We start from the raw sequence: 18,464 nt of genomic DNA on the forward strand, positions 1-18,464 counted from the left end.
GGCATCTCCTGCACAGCAGCTCTTCCACTGGAGTCACAGATGGCCCTCACAGCCAATTGGATTGGAGGTCAATCCCTCCCAGTGACACCAACAGCAATCCAGGGTCAACTACAACAAGACTGTGCACACTGCCACAGAGGTGCACCGACAGTGCCCAGCTCAGGTGACCGGAGAGGCTGAGCTACTGGGCCCTATAGAACACCTACTACACAGGGCCACTCTACCAATTCCAGGAGACAAAACAGCTCTAATACACAGTAAAAAAACACAGGAAAGCAGCAAAAATGCAGAGACAAAGAAACAAACGAAAGGACAGAAGAAATCTCCAGAAAAAGAATTAAATGAAATGGAAGCAAGCAAACTACCAGATAGAGTTTGAAACAATAATTCTAAGGATGGTCAAGAAACTAATGAGAACTTGAAGGAACTTAGAACATCAACAACATAAAAAAGGACCAGTCAGAAATGAAGGATAATTTACAGGGAATCAACAGTAGAGTAAGAGGATACCGAGAATCAAATCAACGATTTGGAATATGATATGAGGAAGCAAAAAAACACCCAATCAGAAGCAAAAAGAAAAGAATCCAAAATTATGAAGATAGTGTAAAGAGCCTCTGGAACAACTTCAACGGTACCAACATTTACATCATAGGGTGCTGGAAGGAGAAGAGGGGGTAAGAAATTGAAAATCGCCCTGACTGGTTTGGCTCAGTGGTTAGAGTGTCAGCTCTTGGACCAAAGGGTTTCAGGTTCAATTCCAGGTCCAGGGCACATATCTTGATTGCAGGTCCCCAGCCCTGGTAGGGGCACATGCAGGAGGCAACCAATCAATGTTTCTCTCTCACACTGATGGTTCTTTCTTCTTCTCTCCCTCTCTCTACCTTCCCCCTCCACTATCTTTAGAAATCAATGGAAAAAATATCCTTGGGTGAGGATTAAAAAACAAAAAAGACAAGACATTGAAAACCTATTTGAGAAAATAATGACAGAGCCCTACGCCAGCATGGTTCAGTGATAAGACAATTGGCCTGCACACCAAAGGGTTGCAGGTTCAATTCCCAGTTAAGGGCACATATCTGGGTTGCAGGTCCGATATCTGCCCTTGGTTGGGGCATGTGTGGGAGGCAACCAATAGATGTATCTCTGTCACATAGATATTTCTCTCTCTTTCCCCTTTACCCCTCACTTCCACTCTCTCTAAAAATCAATGGAGCCCAACCAGCATGGCTCAGTGGTTGAGTGTTGACCTATGAACCAGGAGGTCAAAGTTTAATTCCCAGTCAGGCCATATGACCAGGTTATGGGCTCAAACCCCAGTGTGGGGTGTATAGGAGGCAACTTATCAATGATTCTATCTCATCACTGATGTCTCTCTCTCTCTCTCCCCTTCCTCTCTGAAATCAATAAAAATATATTTTTAAAGATCAATGGAAAAAATATCCTCACTCCTCAAGTGTTGGCAAAGGAGAAAAGGGAACCCTCACTTAGCAACTAGCAAACTGAATTCAGGGATTCTAAATTGGTGCAGTCACTAGAAAACAGTATGAAAGTTCCTCAAAAAATTAAAAATAGAACTACCGTATAACCCACCATTTTCACTTCTGGGTATTTACCCAAAGACAGCCAAACACTAAATCAAAAAGATGTATGCTCCTCTATGTTCATCGCAGCATTATTTACAATAGCCAAGATGTGAAAGTAATCCAAATGTCCATCAACAGATAAATGGATAAAGAAGATGTGGTACATACATAAAATGGAAATATTACTCAGCCATAAAATTGAAAGAAATCTTGCCATTGTGACATTGATGGACCCAGATGGTATTGTGCTTAAGTGAAATAAATCAGAGAAAGACATATACTATATCATTTCACTTATATGTGGGATCTAAAAAAAAAAAAAAAAGAATAAAACAGAAACTAACAAATACAGAGAACAAATTGTTGGTCACCAGGCAGAAGGGGGATTGATGGGAAATAGGTGAAAGAGATTAAGAACAACAAATTACCAGTTATAAAAATAGTCACATGGGTGTAAAGTACATCATAGAGAAACAGTCAACAATATTGTAAAAATCATGTATGGTGTCCAGATGGTACCAGACTTACTATGGTGATCACTTTGTAAGGTATTTAAATGTCTAATGACTATGTTTTACACCTGAAACTAATAATAATGAGTGTCAAATGTAATTGAAAAATAAATTTTAAATGAAATTTGCTGGTCACCTCTGCCCTGCCAGGCACCAAGTCATCACAATGATAGCCTTCCTACTCCAGTAAAGACAAGTTGGAGCACTGAAGACTACGCTTCTACAAGACACTTGCTCCTACAGCTTATCTCTTTGTAGAATCCAGAGTGACAAGGATCTCTGCCACCGAATCTCAAGAAGCAAAGTCCACCAAAAATGCCGGCATGAGCAGCTGCACCTTCTGAATTATTATACATCACCTACAAGAATCTCCAGCATCATGACTACACCATGAACACCTTCTTAGACCTAAACCTGTACTTCCTGAAATTTTGGTTGCCTGAGCCCTCTTCCAGATGAGTGTCTCCTTGCCATTAAGAGCTCAGTTTAATGATTACCCTTATGTCATCTGCTGCATTCTTGCCTGCAAAATAAAGTCCACTGAAGTCATGAAAACAGAGACTCAAGCCCTGGCAGGATAGAGCGTCAACCTGCGGACTGAAGGGTGCCAGGTTCGATTCTGGTCAAGGGAACATGCCTAGGTTGTGGAATCGATCCCCAGTGGGGATCGAGTTGGAGGCAGCCAATCAATGATTCTCTCTCATCACTGATGTTTCCATCTCTCTCTCCCTCGCCCTTCCTCTCTGAAATCAACAGAAATATGTATTTTTAAAAAAGACTCAAATAATCAAAATCAGAAAGGGGGGACATTAAAAAAGAAACGAATAGCCCTGGCTGGTGTGATCAATGGTTAGAACCTCAGCCCACTCACTGAAGGGTACAAACCTGGGTTGCAGGTTCCACCCCCGGCCCAGTGGGGATGCATGTGAGAGGCAACCAATTGATGTGTCTCTCTCACATCAATGTTTCTGTTTCTCTCTCTCTATCTCTCTCTCCCTCCTTCCCCCTTCCTCCCTTCCACTCTCTCTTAGAAAGTCAATGAGAAAAATGTCCTCGGATGAGGATTAACAAAATAAATAAAATATATATATATTTTAAAGTCAATACATATAAATCAGTTGCATTTCTACACATGAATAATTCTATTCATAATTGAAAGGGTTAACTGGAGAAAGCAAGGCTTGAGCCTTACAAAATCTAACAAATGTCAAAGGGAAAGCTCGTTCTGTTAGCCTAAGCCTTGCACAAACATGCTCCCCTTGAGTGGTTATTTTACAGAAATTCCTGAAGACCATCACCCCTGCACAGCCCTCCCCGCCCCCCCCCCCCCCCCCCCCCCCCAGCTCTCCATGAGCGCATAAAAAGCCTGCTCCTTCCCCAATTCACCGCTGGCTCTTTCTTGAGTCAGACCATCTGCACCCAGGTGCCTCAAATAAACATCATTTTGATTACACTGAGCCTTGAAACCTCAGCCCCACCCCAAACCTTTCAACAATATTTTTTTAAAACTTAGAAATTAACTTCACCAAGGACATGAAAAACTTATAGAATGAAAACAAAACATGGCTGAAATAAATTAAAGTCAACATAAATAAATGGAAATACATGCCACATTCATGGATTAGAAGACTTAATATTATTACAATGTTAATATTACCCAAAGTATTCTACAGATTAAATGCAATCCCTTTCAAAATCTCAAAGACAATTTTTTACAGAAATAGAAAACCCATTCTAAAATTTACATGGAATCTTAGGAAACTGGAAGACTCACAACTCCTGGTTTCAAAACTACTGCAAAGCTACAGTAAACAAAATAGTGTGGTCTTGGCATAAAGACAGACATGTAACCCAATGGAATAACAGAGAGCCCAGAAATAAACCCTCACATATATGGTCAAATAATTTTGATAAGCATGCCAAAACCATTTAATAGGGGAAAGAACATTCTTTTCAACAAATGGTGCTGGGAAAAGTGGATATCCACATGCAAAAGAAAGAAGTTGGCCCCTCACCTATGTACAAAATATACAAAAATTAACTCAAAATGGATCGAGGAAATTAATGAAAGACCCAAAACAATAAAACTCTTTGAAGAAAACATAGGATAAAAGCTTCATGACATTGGATGTGGCCATCATTTCTTAGATATAACAACACAGGCACAGACAAGAGAAAATACAAATTGAACTTCATGAATACTTAAAAACTTGTGCATCAAAAGACACTATACGCAATGTAAAAAGGCAACCCACAGAATGAAAGAAAATATTTCTAAATTATATATCTGATAAGGGACATACAAATGGCCAATAAGTATTTAACAAGATACTCAACATCCTTTATCATAAGGGAAATGCAAATCAGAATTGCAATGAGATACCACTTCATACCTATTAGGATTAGGATGGCTACAATAAAATAAACCATAAACAAGTATTGGTGAGGATGTGGGGAAACTGGAACGCTGTGCACTGTTAGTGAAAATGTAAAATAGCCACTGTGGAAATTCCTCAAGAAAGTAAACATAGAATTACCATATCATCCAGCAATTCCCCTTCTGGGTACATATAAACCCCAAAGAATTGAAAGTAGGGTCTCAATATATTTGTACATCCATGCTCATAGGAGCATTATTCACAACAGCTAAAATATGGAAACAACGTAACTATCCATTGACAAATGGATAAGCAAAATGCGATACATACATACAATGGAATGTCAGTCAGCCTTGAAAACGAAGGAAATTCTGTGCTATGCTACAACGGGGATAAACCCTGAGGACATTTTGCTAAGTGAAGTAAGCCAGTCACAAAAAGATAAATACTGAATGACTCCACTTATATGAGGTACTTAAGAGTAGTCAAATTTAGAGAGACAGAAAGTAGAATGATGCAAGTGTCTATGGGGAGAGGGAAACATGAAATTATCATTTAATAGGTACAGTTTCAGTTTTATAAGATGAAAAGATTTATGAAGATAGACGGTGGTGATGGCTACAACAATGTCAATGTATGTAATACCACTGAACTGTGCACTTAAAAATGGTTATGATGGGCCCTGGATGGTTTCGCTCACTGGTTAGAGCGTTGGCATGCAGAATGAAGGGTCATGGGTTCAATTCCGAGGCCCGTACCTCAGTTGCAGGTTCCCCAGCCCCAGTAGCAGTGTATGCAGGAGGCAGCCAATTGATGTCTCTCTCTTACATGGATGTTCTCTCTCCCTCTCTCTCTCCCTTCCTCTCTCCCTCCCTTCCTTCCTTCTCCCTCCCTTCCACTTTCTCTAGAAATCAATGGAAAAAAATATCCTCAGATGAGGATTTAAAAAAAGGTTAAGATCATAAATTTTATGTTAAATATATTTTACCACAATAAAACATTTTTTTAAAAGAACACTAGCTCCAGCCAACTTTGGGTATTGCAGATGTAGCCTATTCATGGGAAGCTACATAATACAAAGCAGCCTATGAGAAAATCTAGCACTTAACTCCAATAATCAGTCAGCTCTGCTACTTGCAAATGAGACTTCTGTTCGGAACATTAAGATGTTTCCATCTCTCGAGTGTCTCAGCAATAGCTGCAAGCCCCTCCGAGAGAAAGCTGCCCTCGAGTTCCCACTGATGCCAGACAGTCCCGCTTCTCCCGTTTGAGTCTGGGTCCCCAGAGACTCGCCCGGAACTGGAGTTCAGAGCCTGAGACTCCCTCCCGATTGAAAATGACAACCGCTCCCTCAGCCGCCAGCCCACTCTGTGTGCGCCTCTGTACCTTAATATTTTACTTCCGCACTGCACCTCCTCTGAGTCTCGGTAAGCTTTTCTCTTTCCTTCTAATTGTAGAATTTCCACTCAGCCAGCCTTCCTGTGGTTCTGGATGATGTCCGTTCTGTCTTTTAGTTGTATTTTTGAAGTGGTTGTTCGAGGCAGCAATCTCTGGTGTTTACCTATGCCACCATCTTGGTTTCTCCCCCAAACAAGTTTTTTTTTAAAAAAATTCTGAATTTTTTCTCTAAATTATGTGTGCCCCTTTAAGGATCTGCTTTTATACTGGCCTTTGTGATGGGTGCACATCCTGATAGCTGACTTGTTAAAGAAGCACTTGACAAGAGGGGCTACTTTCCTGGAATTTGCCCTCAGAACAGGGAACCTTGACTACCTGTGACAGTTTTGTGTATCCACAGATGCTTTAAAGGTTATTCAACCCTGAATTTTGTAGAGTCAACCACAAGATTTGTTAAGAATGTCAAACCCCACATGTGGAATGAGAATTCTATCCATTAATTAAACAGTTAATTGTATCAGTTAACATTTAAATGTGGTATTTACACAATAAATTTCAAGTAGCAAAAAAAAAAAAAAAAAAAAAAAAAAAGATGTTTCCATCTCTCAGCTTCCAGTAGGAGCCATCATCTCAACACAGGGAAGGGCAGACTGAGGTTGGAAGGGCATGAAGCCCCAATTCCTCATGCCACCCAATTCCTCATGCGAAATTAGAGTTGAGTCAACCAGACAGTGAGTCCCTGAGAGAAGGAACCCTATTGACCTGGCACAATAGAAGCACTCAAATATTTCTTTACTGCAAGAATATTCACCTCGTCACACTGACCACATGTCTGTTCATGGGCACTCACCTGGCCTGCATCCAGCCTTTAGGCCAGAGAGGTCTGACCTCAGCATCCAGAAACACCTTCACATAATCCTCCCAGGAATGGACTTTGTTGTTCTTCTCCAGATCATAGCTCTCCAGTTTTATCTTCACCACATGGCAGAGTAGCTCCCTAAGGAGTAGGCAGAAGTCAGAAACTTCAAACCACCCCAAATGCTTCTTCAAGGTTTCAATCATGTGCTTTCACCAGCCTTGATTAAAGTAAATGATTCTAACCTTCATTAGAAATACGGGAACATGCTCAGACACTGGCCCCACAAACCCTCCAATGAGGCAAGGACCCAGTTTGGGCACACCTGATTTCATCATTCCACTGAAATTTCTTCCGGGGTCCCATGATCCTCCTGCCCCCCTTTTCTTCATCTTCTTCCTCATCAGAACAAATCCGTTCTCTCTGCTCCTTGTCTTTCTCCTCTTCCAGCATCCTACCGGGTGAACAGAATTAAACAGGACCCTAAAGTCACCACAGGAAAACTACTTTCTCCTGTGTCCACTACCTCCCTTTTGTCTCCCATCCCCTGGGACCTCTAAGATAAGGAGGTGAGAATGCTGATGAGAGTGATGGCACATACTTACTTAGCAACCTTGGCTTGTGTGTGGGCCTGGCATTCATCCTGGTACTTGGCCATCTGCTCTGGCATTGCCCTGCCAATGGCTTCCTTAAGCTTCTGGAGAGGCTCCTTCAGACGCCCCCCCTGCAGAGAGCAGGACATATCATAAATCTGTTTTATGTACCTCTTCTTATACTGAGGACCCACTACAGAAATAATCGCACAAAGGCAGTGCAACAGCACCTGTGACATCTGTGAAGGCTCAGTCACCCCTCCTCTAGGCCCCAAAGCCAACATGTTCCACTGCAGAGTCACCCACCTGTTCACAGAGGTGAAGTTTTCGCGCACGCTTGACGAGGGTGTCCTTGCTGCAGGGCAGGAATGAAGCAAGATAGGCATATACCCCAGAACGAACCTGGCTACTCAGCTCCCGAGTTTGCACCTCTATGCTGAAGAACAGAATAGTTATCAATGGGGCACAGCCCAGGCATATTCTTTCATCATTACATCATCCTACCATAGACAGGAAAAAGCTAGGAGCCAAGAGCAGGTAAAATCTTATCTCATCACACAATGCAACCAAGTGGCCGGTGCAACACATCTCCAACAGTCACCAAACAAAAATTCCCAAACCTGATGAACCTGGCTGAGTAAAGTGGGCTAAGGCTCTCAGGTCCAAGACAAGACCAAGTCAAACGTTATCAGAGCCCAAAAGAACAAGCTCTGAAGTATTAAATTTCATAAATGAAAAAGACAGAAAAGCTTACTGGAAAGTAACTGAGTTACTTGGGGTCAATATTTTCTAAAAGCACTTTGTTACTATTCCAGTTCCCAGTCCTATCTCTGATCAGGAAGTAAGGGAAATTCTCATCCCTCCAGTGTCCCCATCTAGATAAGCAAAAAACTATTTCAAATAGTCTTTGATCCCTTGAGCTCTCCCTATTTGGCATACTCTAACAGGCACTGTGGACATAAAGCTCTTATCTCTGCTGATCCTCAGGTGCTCTCCATAGCCCAGGCTTCCTGACCTGGCCAGGCAAGGTACTTTGCTAGAATATCCCTGTCTTGACAACCTTTCTTACATGTGAAAAATCCTCAGCTGTTGAGCAGCAAGCTTCCTCTGCTACATAGTGCAAAATGTAATCAGGAGAGAAGCGGCAAAGCTGGAGAGTCACATACAAAGAATGTGGTTTGGACTTATGTGTGTAGGGTTGTTTTGTTGTTGTTGCTTTGCTTTTAACCCAATTCATACAGTGTAGCATCTCAGAGGTTCAGGCATTTGGGAGAAGTATTACAGGATGGTGCACACTGGCCCTGGGAGGAGAAGTGACAGCAAGGAAAGAATGACCAGGTACGCTGAAGAGCACCCAGGAGAGCAGGCCCCTGGCTGTACCAAATCATCTCTTACTCTTCCCAGAGACAGGCAGGCAACACCTTCTTTTTCATCTCATGTTTGCCACAAAATCCACTTCCAACAGGCCATGACAGTGTTCTAATAATGTCTGCTACCTAAGATTAGTAATGTCTATTATTTCCTAGAGACAACTATTTTGTGTGCCCTCCCTCTTTAAAAAGAATAAAACAAAAATAATTTTTAAAAAATCTCATCAGTGGTCAACTTTATGTAGTTCAATCACACTCCCAATCCCCTGGCCTGCTCAAACCCAGGCATGCTAACAGTAAAGAAACAAAAGATACTCACTCTAAGAGGATGCCATTAATATCCTGGGTGAAGAACTTCTGTCTGCTCTCTCCCTCAGCAGCTCTGGCAGCCTGGTTCATAGCAGACAGTAACATCCATTAGTGCACTTTCTCCACAGGGCCCTCACATTCACCCACAGGCACAAGAGCAGTCAGTCCCTACAGAACACCTATCGATAAAGTCCTCACCATACACACCTGTGATCACTATATGCTCTAGAAATGGTATATCCAGCTCTTTTCAAATGCTGCTGAAACATCTATGGACTGTCTATTCTGCCCGGGACTTGAAATAAAGTCACATAAAAGAAAATCAGAGTCAAAGCAATCATTGTGCATTCGATTTTGCCAGCTAGCTAACTTTTGTTCCCAGCACTCTATCATCTAAATTACAAGTTGGAATTGCCATACATCTGCAGTACAAAAACAATCAAGAACTGTTTTTAAACCTGCAATATTTGAAGACCTTTATCTACCAAAATAATAATAATGTGCTGCATTAGCATTTAAGAACATTATAATTCTCTGAAAATTCATAATTTACTTACAGTATATCACAAACTCCATTACCCAGACCATTGGAATTACTAACATACCTTACTACCTATTAACACAAGATATAATAGGTTACTATACAATGTTTTGCTTCCTATGAGAACACAGTTAACATCTGGATGGCAAGCTTGGAAACCCCTGAAGCAACCATAGCAAGCAGCCACAGCCCTGAAAGCACAAGTGAGGAAAGCTAACTGCTAAAGTCTTAACCAGTGGTTTTCATAGTTGGCTTCACACTGAAATCACCTGGCAGCTTTACCCACCCTGGACCAATCACATCAGATTCTCTAGGAACAAGGCTTATGAATTTGTATTCTTTAAAAAAAGCCCAAGTATCAGTACTCTTTAACCGTTTCTCGACATAAAATAAAACAAGTGCTATCATGCTGTTTGGGTCTTTTCGTACTCATTTAGAGAAAGCGCGGTTTCGCTGTTTGGGATTCTTCGACAGTGTTTTTTCAATACCCCCTGGGACTCAAACGGAATCGTATGTTTTCTCGACATAAAATCTCAGCAGCGCGATCTCACTGCTTGGGACTCAAACAGTTAAAAGTAACTCTTGTGGCCGAAACCGGTTTGGCTCGGTGGATAGCGCGTCAGGCCTTTGGACTGAGGGGTCCCTGGTTCGATTCCTGGGGGGGGGGGGGGGGGGGGGCATGTGCCTTGTTTGCCGGCGCGTCCCCAGTGGGGGATGTGCAGGAGGCGGCTGATTGATGTTTCTCTCTCATCGATGTTTCTGACTCTCTGTCTCTCTCCCTTCCTCTCTGTGAAAAATAAAATATATTAAAAAAAAAAAAAAAAGTAACTCTTGTGACTCTAAAGTACAGAGAGGATTGAGAGTCACTGATCTAAACCCAAGAGTGGCTGGTCCAAAGGCTTTAGGCTAAGTAAAACTGCAGGCATGGTATACAATATAATAATGATGGCAAACAAAGGCAATAAGGTGACTACCTAAAATGAAATGATCAATCCTGATCAAGCCCTCTGAAACAGCAGGCACCAGTAACTATCCTCCACTTTCATCTCATCCCACTTGCCTTCCTCATTAGGTCCTTGTCCTACCTCTGACTACTCCACCTGTCTCTTCCACTAGTTCGTTCATTACAGATGGACCCCCCAAAGTTCTACTTAGAACTCACTTCTCCCAATAACACCTTCCCCTTCACAGCTTCAAAAACAACACAAATGCACGTAGTCTCTGTAATCTAAATCTCTAGCAGTGGTTCTCAACCTTCTGGCCCTTTAAATACAGTTCCTCATGTTGCGACCCAACCATAAAATTATTTTTGTTGCTACTTCATAACTGTAATGTTGCTACTATTATGAATCGTAATTTAAATATCTGATATGCAGGATGGTCTTAGGCGACCCTTGTGAAAGGGTCGCTTGACCGCCAAAGGGGTCGTGACCCACAGGTTGAGAACTGCTGCTCTAGAGTAAACCTTTTATTCTAAGCCCTAATCAGAATTTCCAACTACTTCTAAGAAATTTCCAATTATATCTATAAATGGATGATCCTCTGGTATGCAAACCCAACTTATGCTCATAGAGAACAAGAACTGAATCTTATTCATCAATATATTTCCCACACCGACCTATCATATAATAGATGCATAGTAAATGCTAGCTGAGTGGATGGATGAACAAATGAACAGATAGCATTGAAAGAATGAAAGTTAGAGGAAGGAAAACTCAGTATCAAACAACCAAACATAACTTGCAGCTTCTGCAAGATCCCTTGGCTATAGGATAGATAGCACAGAAGCCTGAGATGAAAGGAGTCAAATGGATGGATGGAATGGTAGAAATGGTGTGACTTTTAACCCATTCATCTGCCAATTTCTTATACTTTCAGAAGGATTTGGAATTCTAGCTTGGCACTTTTAATGTACTGCAATTATGATTTTAGTTTAAGAGAAAATAAAACCAAGCCATTCTTTTGCTTAAGCTTATACACTACTAGTTGTAAGATCCAGAAGCATCTTCATAGTATTCAACCTAATTACTTCAACATGTACTTTAAATGCCCCACTGTTTATCAGACCCTTCATTAAAGATTTATTTTCCTGATGCCTTTTGGATTGTGTAGACAGTATCTCTGAGGGTCTGTTTTTATATTGAAGATAATTAGTCAAGTGCTACATTTTTATTTTTTTAAGATTTTTTATTTTATTTTGATTTTTAGAGTGGAAGGGAGAGGGAAAGAGAGAAATATCATGTGAGATCAAAACGATCAGCTGCCTCCTGAACGCCTCCTATGTGGGATCGAGCCTGCAACTCCAGCATGTGCCCTGACCGGGAATTGAACCAAATGGCAACCTTTTGGTACATGGGACAATGCCCAACCGAGTGAGCCACGCTGGCCAGGTAAAGTGCTGCATTTTAAAATACAACCTTAAGGGACATCCTTGCCCAAGGAGTTGAATGAACTGATCAATCCAAGATTAAACAGAAAGTAAGCCTGGCCAGCATGGCTCAGTGGTTGAGTGTTGACCTATGAACCAGGAGGTCACGGTTCGATTCCCTGTCAGGGCACATGCCCAGGTTGTGGGCTTGATCCCCGGTGTAAGGCAAGAAGGAGGCAGCTGATCAGATTCTCTTTCATCACTGATGTTTCAATCTTTTTCTCCCTCTCCCTTCCTCTCTGAAATCAATAAAAAAAATACATTTTTTTAAAAATAGGAAGTAAAGTTAAGCCAGCCAGGTCATGCTAATCTACAGTAGCTCCAATAACCTTTTAATAAGCTGTTTTATTTATTGTAAGAAAAGCCACTTAAAATCTTTCGGCACCTAGTTCAGAACCTTATATACCATACCTGTTTTTGCTGAACAGAATGAAATCTGTCATAATTTTTTTTAAAGAAGATCAAACAGGTTAGTTTTTTCCAACCTTATCCTTCTTGGATCCATGTCTCCCTGGATTTGCAATGCAGGGGTTCTAACTCAGTAGGACAGTAAGCAGGTAAGAGCAGCAGGGTGGGTGACATGGGGTCTCTGTTTCTTTTCTAGTCTTAGTATTGTTCCCATTTTATGCTTGACTAAAGAGGACCAAAACAGACCTGGGTCATCTGTATGAACCAGGCTGAGAGACTGCCAAACTAAAGGTAATAACCTAAGGGGGCAACACACCTGAGCTTTCCAACAACCAAAACAAAAGACACATTGAATCAAATCACTGGATTCTCTGGGGCCCATAAAAATGTACAGTTCAAGGGAGTAAGAAATTAAAAATGGGTATGAGAAGAAAACAGTAAATAACGTATGGGCAGCATTCACCAAGGTCACCCTCTTGCAGAGCCTCTTTAGCATACTTAAACTTTCAAATATATTTTTCAAAGTTTTAAGTTATCACTTCTAGCTAGAAAATAAATCTAATTTGTTTCCCACAGAAAAGTTTTTCCATAAGGGATGACATCAGATTAGAATCTGCTTATGTTCTGTGGTAGACCTCAAACAGGACCACATTTTCCTCCCCTCCCAGAACATGCATTCCTGCCGCAGGAAGAGGTGGTCTCTAGTTCCCCAACCCTCCAATCCGGTGTGCGCTTGTGACTCACTTTACCAATACAGTGTAGCAAAAGTGATGTGGTACATACAACTTCTAAGGCTAGATCTTAAGGGCCTTATGACTTCTACAATGACCCTCTTGAAATATTGCCCTGAAACTGCCATGCACTGAAAAAAGACTAGGAAGACCAGAGGAGAAAGAAGCCCCACCGTCCCAGCACCAGCCATCTTGCCAGCTGAGTGCAGGTACAAGAGAGCACCCAGGTAGGACAAAGAAGAACCACCCAGCCAACAGAGTCAGGAGAAATGAATTGCTGTTTGAAGTCACTGTTTTGGGATAGTTTTTTAGTTAACAGTAGAAACTGATACATGTATCATCTAAGGCCAAGATTTAAAATCTAAACAAATTATTATTAAAATAAAAGCAATAAGAAGAAAAAAAGAAAAATAAAGGGAGTGAAAAAGTGAGAAATACAGAACATTGCTAATGTTATAGTTATGTACATCAAGTTTAATTTAAGCTTTTAAAATGCAATATCCAGTTCAAGATCTAGGTTAGGGCTCCTTATTAAGGATCCAAATACCCATGTACGGCTTTTGAAATTCTATGCAATTCCTGTATACTTAGGCATTTTTCCCTAGCATATTCTCAGGAGGGCCTGAGTCTAGAGCACTCATGCACATGGTCTGGAGGCTCCAAGTGTCCCAAGTGCAGGACCCTGTAGGAACAAAGCACCTGGGGATCCTTAGAAGTGGCATTAAGTAACTTTCTAAAATAAGCCTTCTTTTTCATGCAACCATTAAAAGTGATGAGGGCTTTATAATATTTATTAAGTGAAGAAAGCAGGAAACAATTATTCACAACTATAATTACAACTACATAAAAACATATACACAGAGGCTAGAAAAGAATATGTAAATTAAAAATAGTTTTCAGATTGTCAGGATGATGGGTAATTCCCACTTTCCACCTCATTTCCCAAAGTCCTTTTTTAATGCTGTTATAAAAGCGTCAGAAAATGACTAACGTATCAATTTCACATTTGAACATTATATTTTTCAAGCCAGTACATCAAACTCTCCTGGTCACCACTGCCCCACCAGAACCCAAGCCTACCTTACCTATAGAATCCTGAACTCTCTCTCCATTGTGCCCAAGAGATAACTGAGACTTGGCAGTCACTGAGGCAGGACAGCTTGCTCACAGTGTCCATCCAGGGCACTCCAGAAAGTGAGGCTTTCTTGAATCACAGCCCAATGCTGTTTCATGTTATGTCACTTTGTTTCCACTAAATTTGTCCATCTTTCCCAAGAAAGGGAAATAATGAGTATAAGTCATTAGACTAGAATACAACCTGTGGTGGGAGTCAGGACACATCCAAGAATTGCTTTGACTTTTCTCTAAAAAACGACTAGCTACTGCCACACATACCTTATTCAACTTACTTAACATGACTTTCAGATGCTACAAAACAATTTGATTACAAACCGAAGGATTGAAAAGAACAAGAAGTAATGGTTGACATAAATTCTGAGAGTAAATATAGGACAGTATGCTCAAACATGCCAAGTTCAGATTCAACTACTTCCAACTACTTCCAACTTAATGTCCTATTAAGATAGACTCTGAATGTGGTACAATTCATTTAAATCATTACATTCAAATAGAACACCTCACACAAACTAATGAAAATAAATAGTTTAGTTTACTTCATATATTGTATTCAAATATTTTTTGGAAGTAAGAAAATCATTGGTAGCACTAGTTAACATTTACCCTGCCCTAAAACACAAGGGATATTATACCTATAGTGATTCTGGAACATTATGAGAATCACCGGTTTAAAACTTATAGCTATATAAAATAAAAATAAAACCTTACAGCTATGGAGTGTAAATGCCACAGGAGCTGCGTGACAAGCCATGATGCCCAAGGTGAAAGGCTATTTTAACTGAAGGGTCAATGTCATCATGACTAACAACCCATGCTTGGTTTATAGGTTACTGAATTGACAGTTCTTAGCACTCTAGGGATCAATTCTCAGTTACCAGGGGAAAATAGCAATGGCTGCTCGTTCTGATAGTTGTTGCTGTTTTTAATAGAGCATGAACAGCATTTCAGGTTCTGCTCCTTTTCACTTATCACCATTTAGGCATTTTGTAATCAGTACCTAACATTGATGACATGCAAGTCTAGGGAGCAACTGAAACCCAGTGACAATTAAGTATATACTCTATGTGTAACATGTCTGCAAACTTTTGTGAATTTCCAAAACCTTCAACAGATTACTAATAAAAAGGTGGATCTCTGCCTTAGCTGCTTGCTGCCAACATTAGTGTCAGTCTATCACACAAAAGGAAAAATACTCTGTGGGAAAGGAACCTACAGGCAGAAAATAGAGAGAAAAATCTCCCCAGAAGAAAGTAAATTTTCTAAGAGTTAAAGAATCACAAAAGGTCTAAAAACGGTATCTGACAAGCAGAGCTTACACTGTTTCCTCACTTGGGATGAGAAGAGAGCCTGGAAAACATTACAGTAAAATTGCCAATTCACTAAGAGTTGCTCTGGGCAGCAAGCTTCACGCGGTGCAGAACCAGTGTCAATCTGCCCAAACCGCTTCCAGGAAAGCCTGGCCACTCTGTGTCACCATACCTGAGCCAGCTCCTTAACGCGCTTCTCCAGGGGTGCAGGCAGGCCTTCAGGGAGGGAAGAGGGCTGCCTGAATTCCTGGTCCAGTCCCACCCCAAGGGAATCACTTTCATCATCCATATCTCGGAAGGGGCTTCCTTCTGGAGACTCACTGAGCAGATGCTCCAAGTCCAAATCAGTCAGTGAGTCCATGGCAGTGGCTGCCTGAAGCAAGTCATTGTCAGAAGTGGAGCCGAAGAGTGACAGCAGGGGGTCAGAGGTGCCCTCCAATTCCCGTAGGCCCTGAGCTTCTGTTGACGAGACCGCTACGGACTTATGCTCTTCGTCCCTCTTTCTCTGAGACTCTTTCTCCTTTTGAAATTTCTTTAGCATCTCTTTAACATTCAAAGCCCCAGAATATTTCTTTTTTTTCTTCTCTTTACTGGCATTGAGGGCTGTGAAGCTGCAAGTAAGGGGGAAACTGGTTACTAAGGCTGCAGTACACCTCAAAAGGGAAATTCACAGAGGGACTTCACCCCTGTTCCCAGAACAATGGTCTCCAGGAACCTCAGTCACAAGTCCACCCTCCTTCCTCCTCTTGGCACATGGAGCTCCTTCTTACTAGGATGAAAGCTTGAGATTTAATACAGGTTAGCAAAACTGTGTCACAAAGTGCTATATACCTAGTGGCTTTTAAAAAGCACTGCCAGGCTGAAATAAAAGGATGCAAGAAGGGGATGAGCAAGGAATGTATTGAAAGGGAGAAAACAGGAGCAGCAGCAACTTGAAGGGCAGCTGGGATGAGACTCAGTGAGGCAAAGAAAGCAGAACCAGAGAAGACAAAGGGAAACAGCAGAGATAGAAGGAAAACTGGGGCAGAGATGTGCCCAAGAGAACAAGAGACAGCAGCAATCATAGTGACAGAAACCGCCACCAATACTGACAGTGGGACAGAGAGAACTCTGGATGTCTGACACAAAGAGATGTGAGAGCACTGACTATGCCCACATGGCACTGTGCGAGGCGTGAGAGGGAATGGAAGGCCAGGCCCAGCTGCCTCATCTGAAGCTGAGAGGAGGAGAACAGTCAGCTCCTAGGTGTCCTGCCCTAACAGTTCAGATTTCATCCTAGCAAAGAAGCTGCTGCCTCTCACCCGGCTTTGGAAAACTTGGACTTTTTCGATTTCTTCTCCTTGTCATAAGTGTCATCTTTTTTCTTCTTCTTTATCTTCTCACCACCTTCCTTCAACTTCCGCTTCTGAGAATTAAAGACAAGGCACAGTTACACGGCTCCCTCACTCAGGAAGCAAGTACACAACACAACACTGGCCTTGGTCTGTCCAGGGCATATCCTGATAACTATCCTACTTTGTTCTTTCATGAACAAAAGCTTTCAGATCTGTTCCTGGACCACAGACCAGTGGCAGGCCAATACAGCATTTCCACCAACAGTGTCTCCTAGAAGCACCTGGGGCTGAGACAACAGTGGCCATTGTAGAGCCAGAAACCTTTCTAGTTTGAAATGAGCTGTATGTGGGCCCTGCCTCTCATGTTAAACACACAGGCAGTGATAGATTTCAAAATAAACTTATCTTAAGGCTAACTTGTTTCCACTGGGTGACACCCCTAGGAACTGAAGACCTCTACATGTCCACAGTAGAGACAGGGCAATACTGATGCAAACTCCCCTCACTTCACACCCTTCACTGCCCTCATCCCCACCCTGAGATGACCTCAAGAAAGAAATCCCTGCCAAGCCAAGCCTGCTGGGACTCACAGCACCTTGCCACAGCACAGGTGTGAGAGATGAACTGTCAACTTTGGCACAGCTCATGCCTTTCTGCCAATCTCCTAAGCCAGTGGTCGGCAAACTCTTTAGTCAACAGAGCCAAATATCAACAGTACGACGATGGAAATTTCTTTTTTGAGAGCCAAATTTTTTAAACTTAAATTATATAGGTAGGTATATTGTTATTAACTTAATTAGGGTACTCCTAAGGCTTAGGAAGAGCCACACTCAAGGGGCCAAAGAGCCGCATGTGGCTCGCAAGCTGCAGTATGCCGACCACTTTCCTAAGCTATCCTAAAATGGCACATATTCTAGCAAGTCACCCACTGATCTCACAAGGTTTAAAAAAAAAAAAAAGCACTTCTGAAATTCAAAAGTGAGCAATGTTCTAACCTTTGGAGATTTTTTCTTCTTTTCTTTAATAAAGTCATCCTCAGATTCTGATGCTTGTCGAAACTGCAGGGTTCCTGAGTTAATGTAAAATCCTCCATACTTTGTAGTCAAAGAAGCAGGAACAAGCTCATCATACTGAAAGGGGAAAAACAAATAGCTGCAATTGCTGCTACTACAGTCCAAAGATGCAGAGCAGATGTTTCCCTATCACATTTCAGACCAAATGCCTACACATGCTTCTGGTCAATCATGACCGTCTGAGCTAGAAGGTGTTTTGGGCAGATCTGGTATCCTTTTCAGTGAAGAAACCAAGACCCAGATCAAGGGTGTCTCTTCCTCCCTCGTCAGTGCAGTTCCTTCCTCGTGCTGAAGGCAGGCCCACTCTGACCCATCCCCTAGCTTCTGGGCCATTACCAGTAGGAGCAAGGATGTGGTCATTCCTATGTGGCATTTTCATTAAGTACGTACCGCCTCAGAGTTATCGATGAAGGAATCGGATTCATCATAACCATACCCCATATCAATCAAGTCCTGTAATCGGTCTTTTCTACGTTTTTTTCCACCCTAAAATTTAAAATAGG

The 18,464-nt window shown here is 41.7% G+C and overlaps 1 protein-coding gene across 2 annotated transcripts in view; it reads right to left on the reverse strand.

Annotated features, from left to right (window-relative positions):
• The window catches only part of UBN1 (ubinuclein 1), a 39,875-nt gene that overhangs the window by 11,387 nt on the left and 10,024 nt on the right, over positions 1 to 18,464 (reverse strand). For both annotated transcript variants that reach the window (XM_070413050.1, XM_070413051.1), the window contains exons 5-13: positions 18,352 to 18,447; positions 17,884 to 18,018; positions 16,856 to 16,959; positions 15,727 to 16,165; positions 9,013 to 9,083; positions 7,630 to 7,759; positions 7,336 to 7,454; positions 7,056 to 7,184; positions 6,725 to 6,871 (exon numbers count right to left, since the gene is read on the reverse strand). In XM_070413050.1, the coding sequence (XP_070269151.1) occupies positions 6,725 to 6,871; positions 7,056 to 7,184; positions 7,336 to 7,454; positions 7,630 to 7,759; positions 9,013 to 9,083; positions 15,727 to 16,165; positions 16,856 to 16,959; positions 17,884 to 18,018; positions 18,352 to 18,447 (1,370 nt within the window). The remainder of the gene's footprint in view (positions 1 to 6,724; positions 6,872 to 7,055; positions 7,185 to 7,335; positions 7,455 to 7,629; positions 7,760 to 9,012; positions 9,084 to 15,726; positions 16,166 to 16,855; positions 16,960 to 17,883; positions 18,019 to 18,351; positions 18,448 to 18,464) is intronic.

The sequence above is a fragment of the Myotis yumanensis genome, unplaced genomic scaffold, assembly GCF_028538775.1.
Source record: "Myotis yumanensis isolate MYYU_CA2020_CCGP unplaced genomic scaffold, mMyoYum1.0.hap1 SCAF_4, whole genome shotgun sequence".
NCBI lineage: Eukaryota > Metazoa > Chordata > Mammalia > Chiroptera > Vespertilionidae > Myotis > Myotis yumanensis.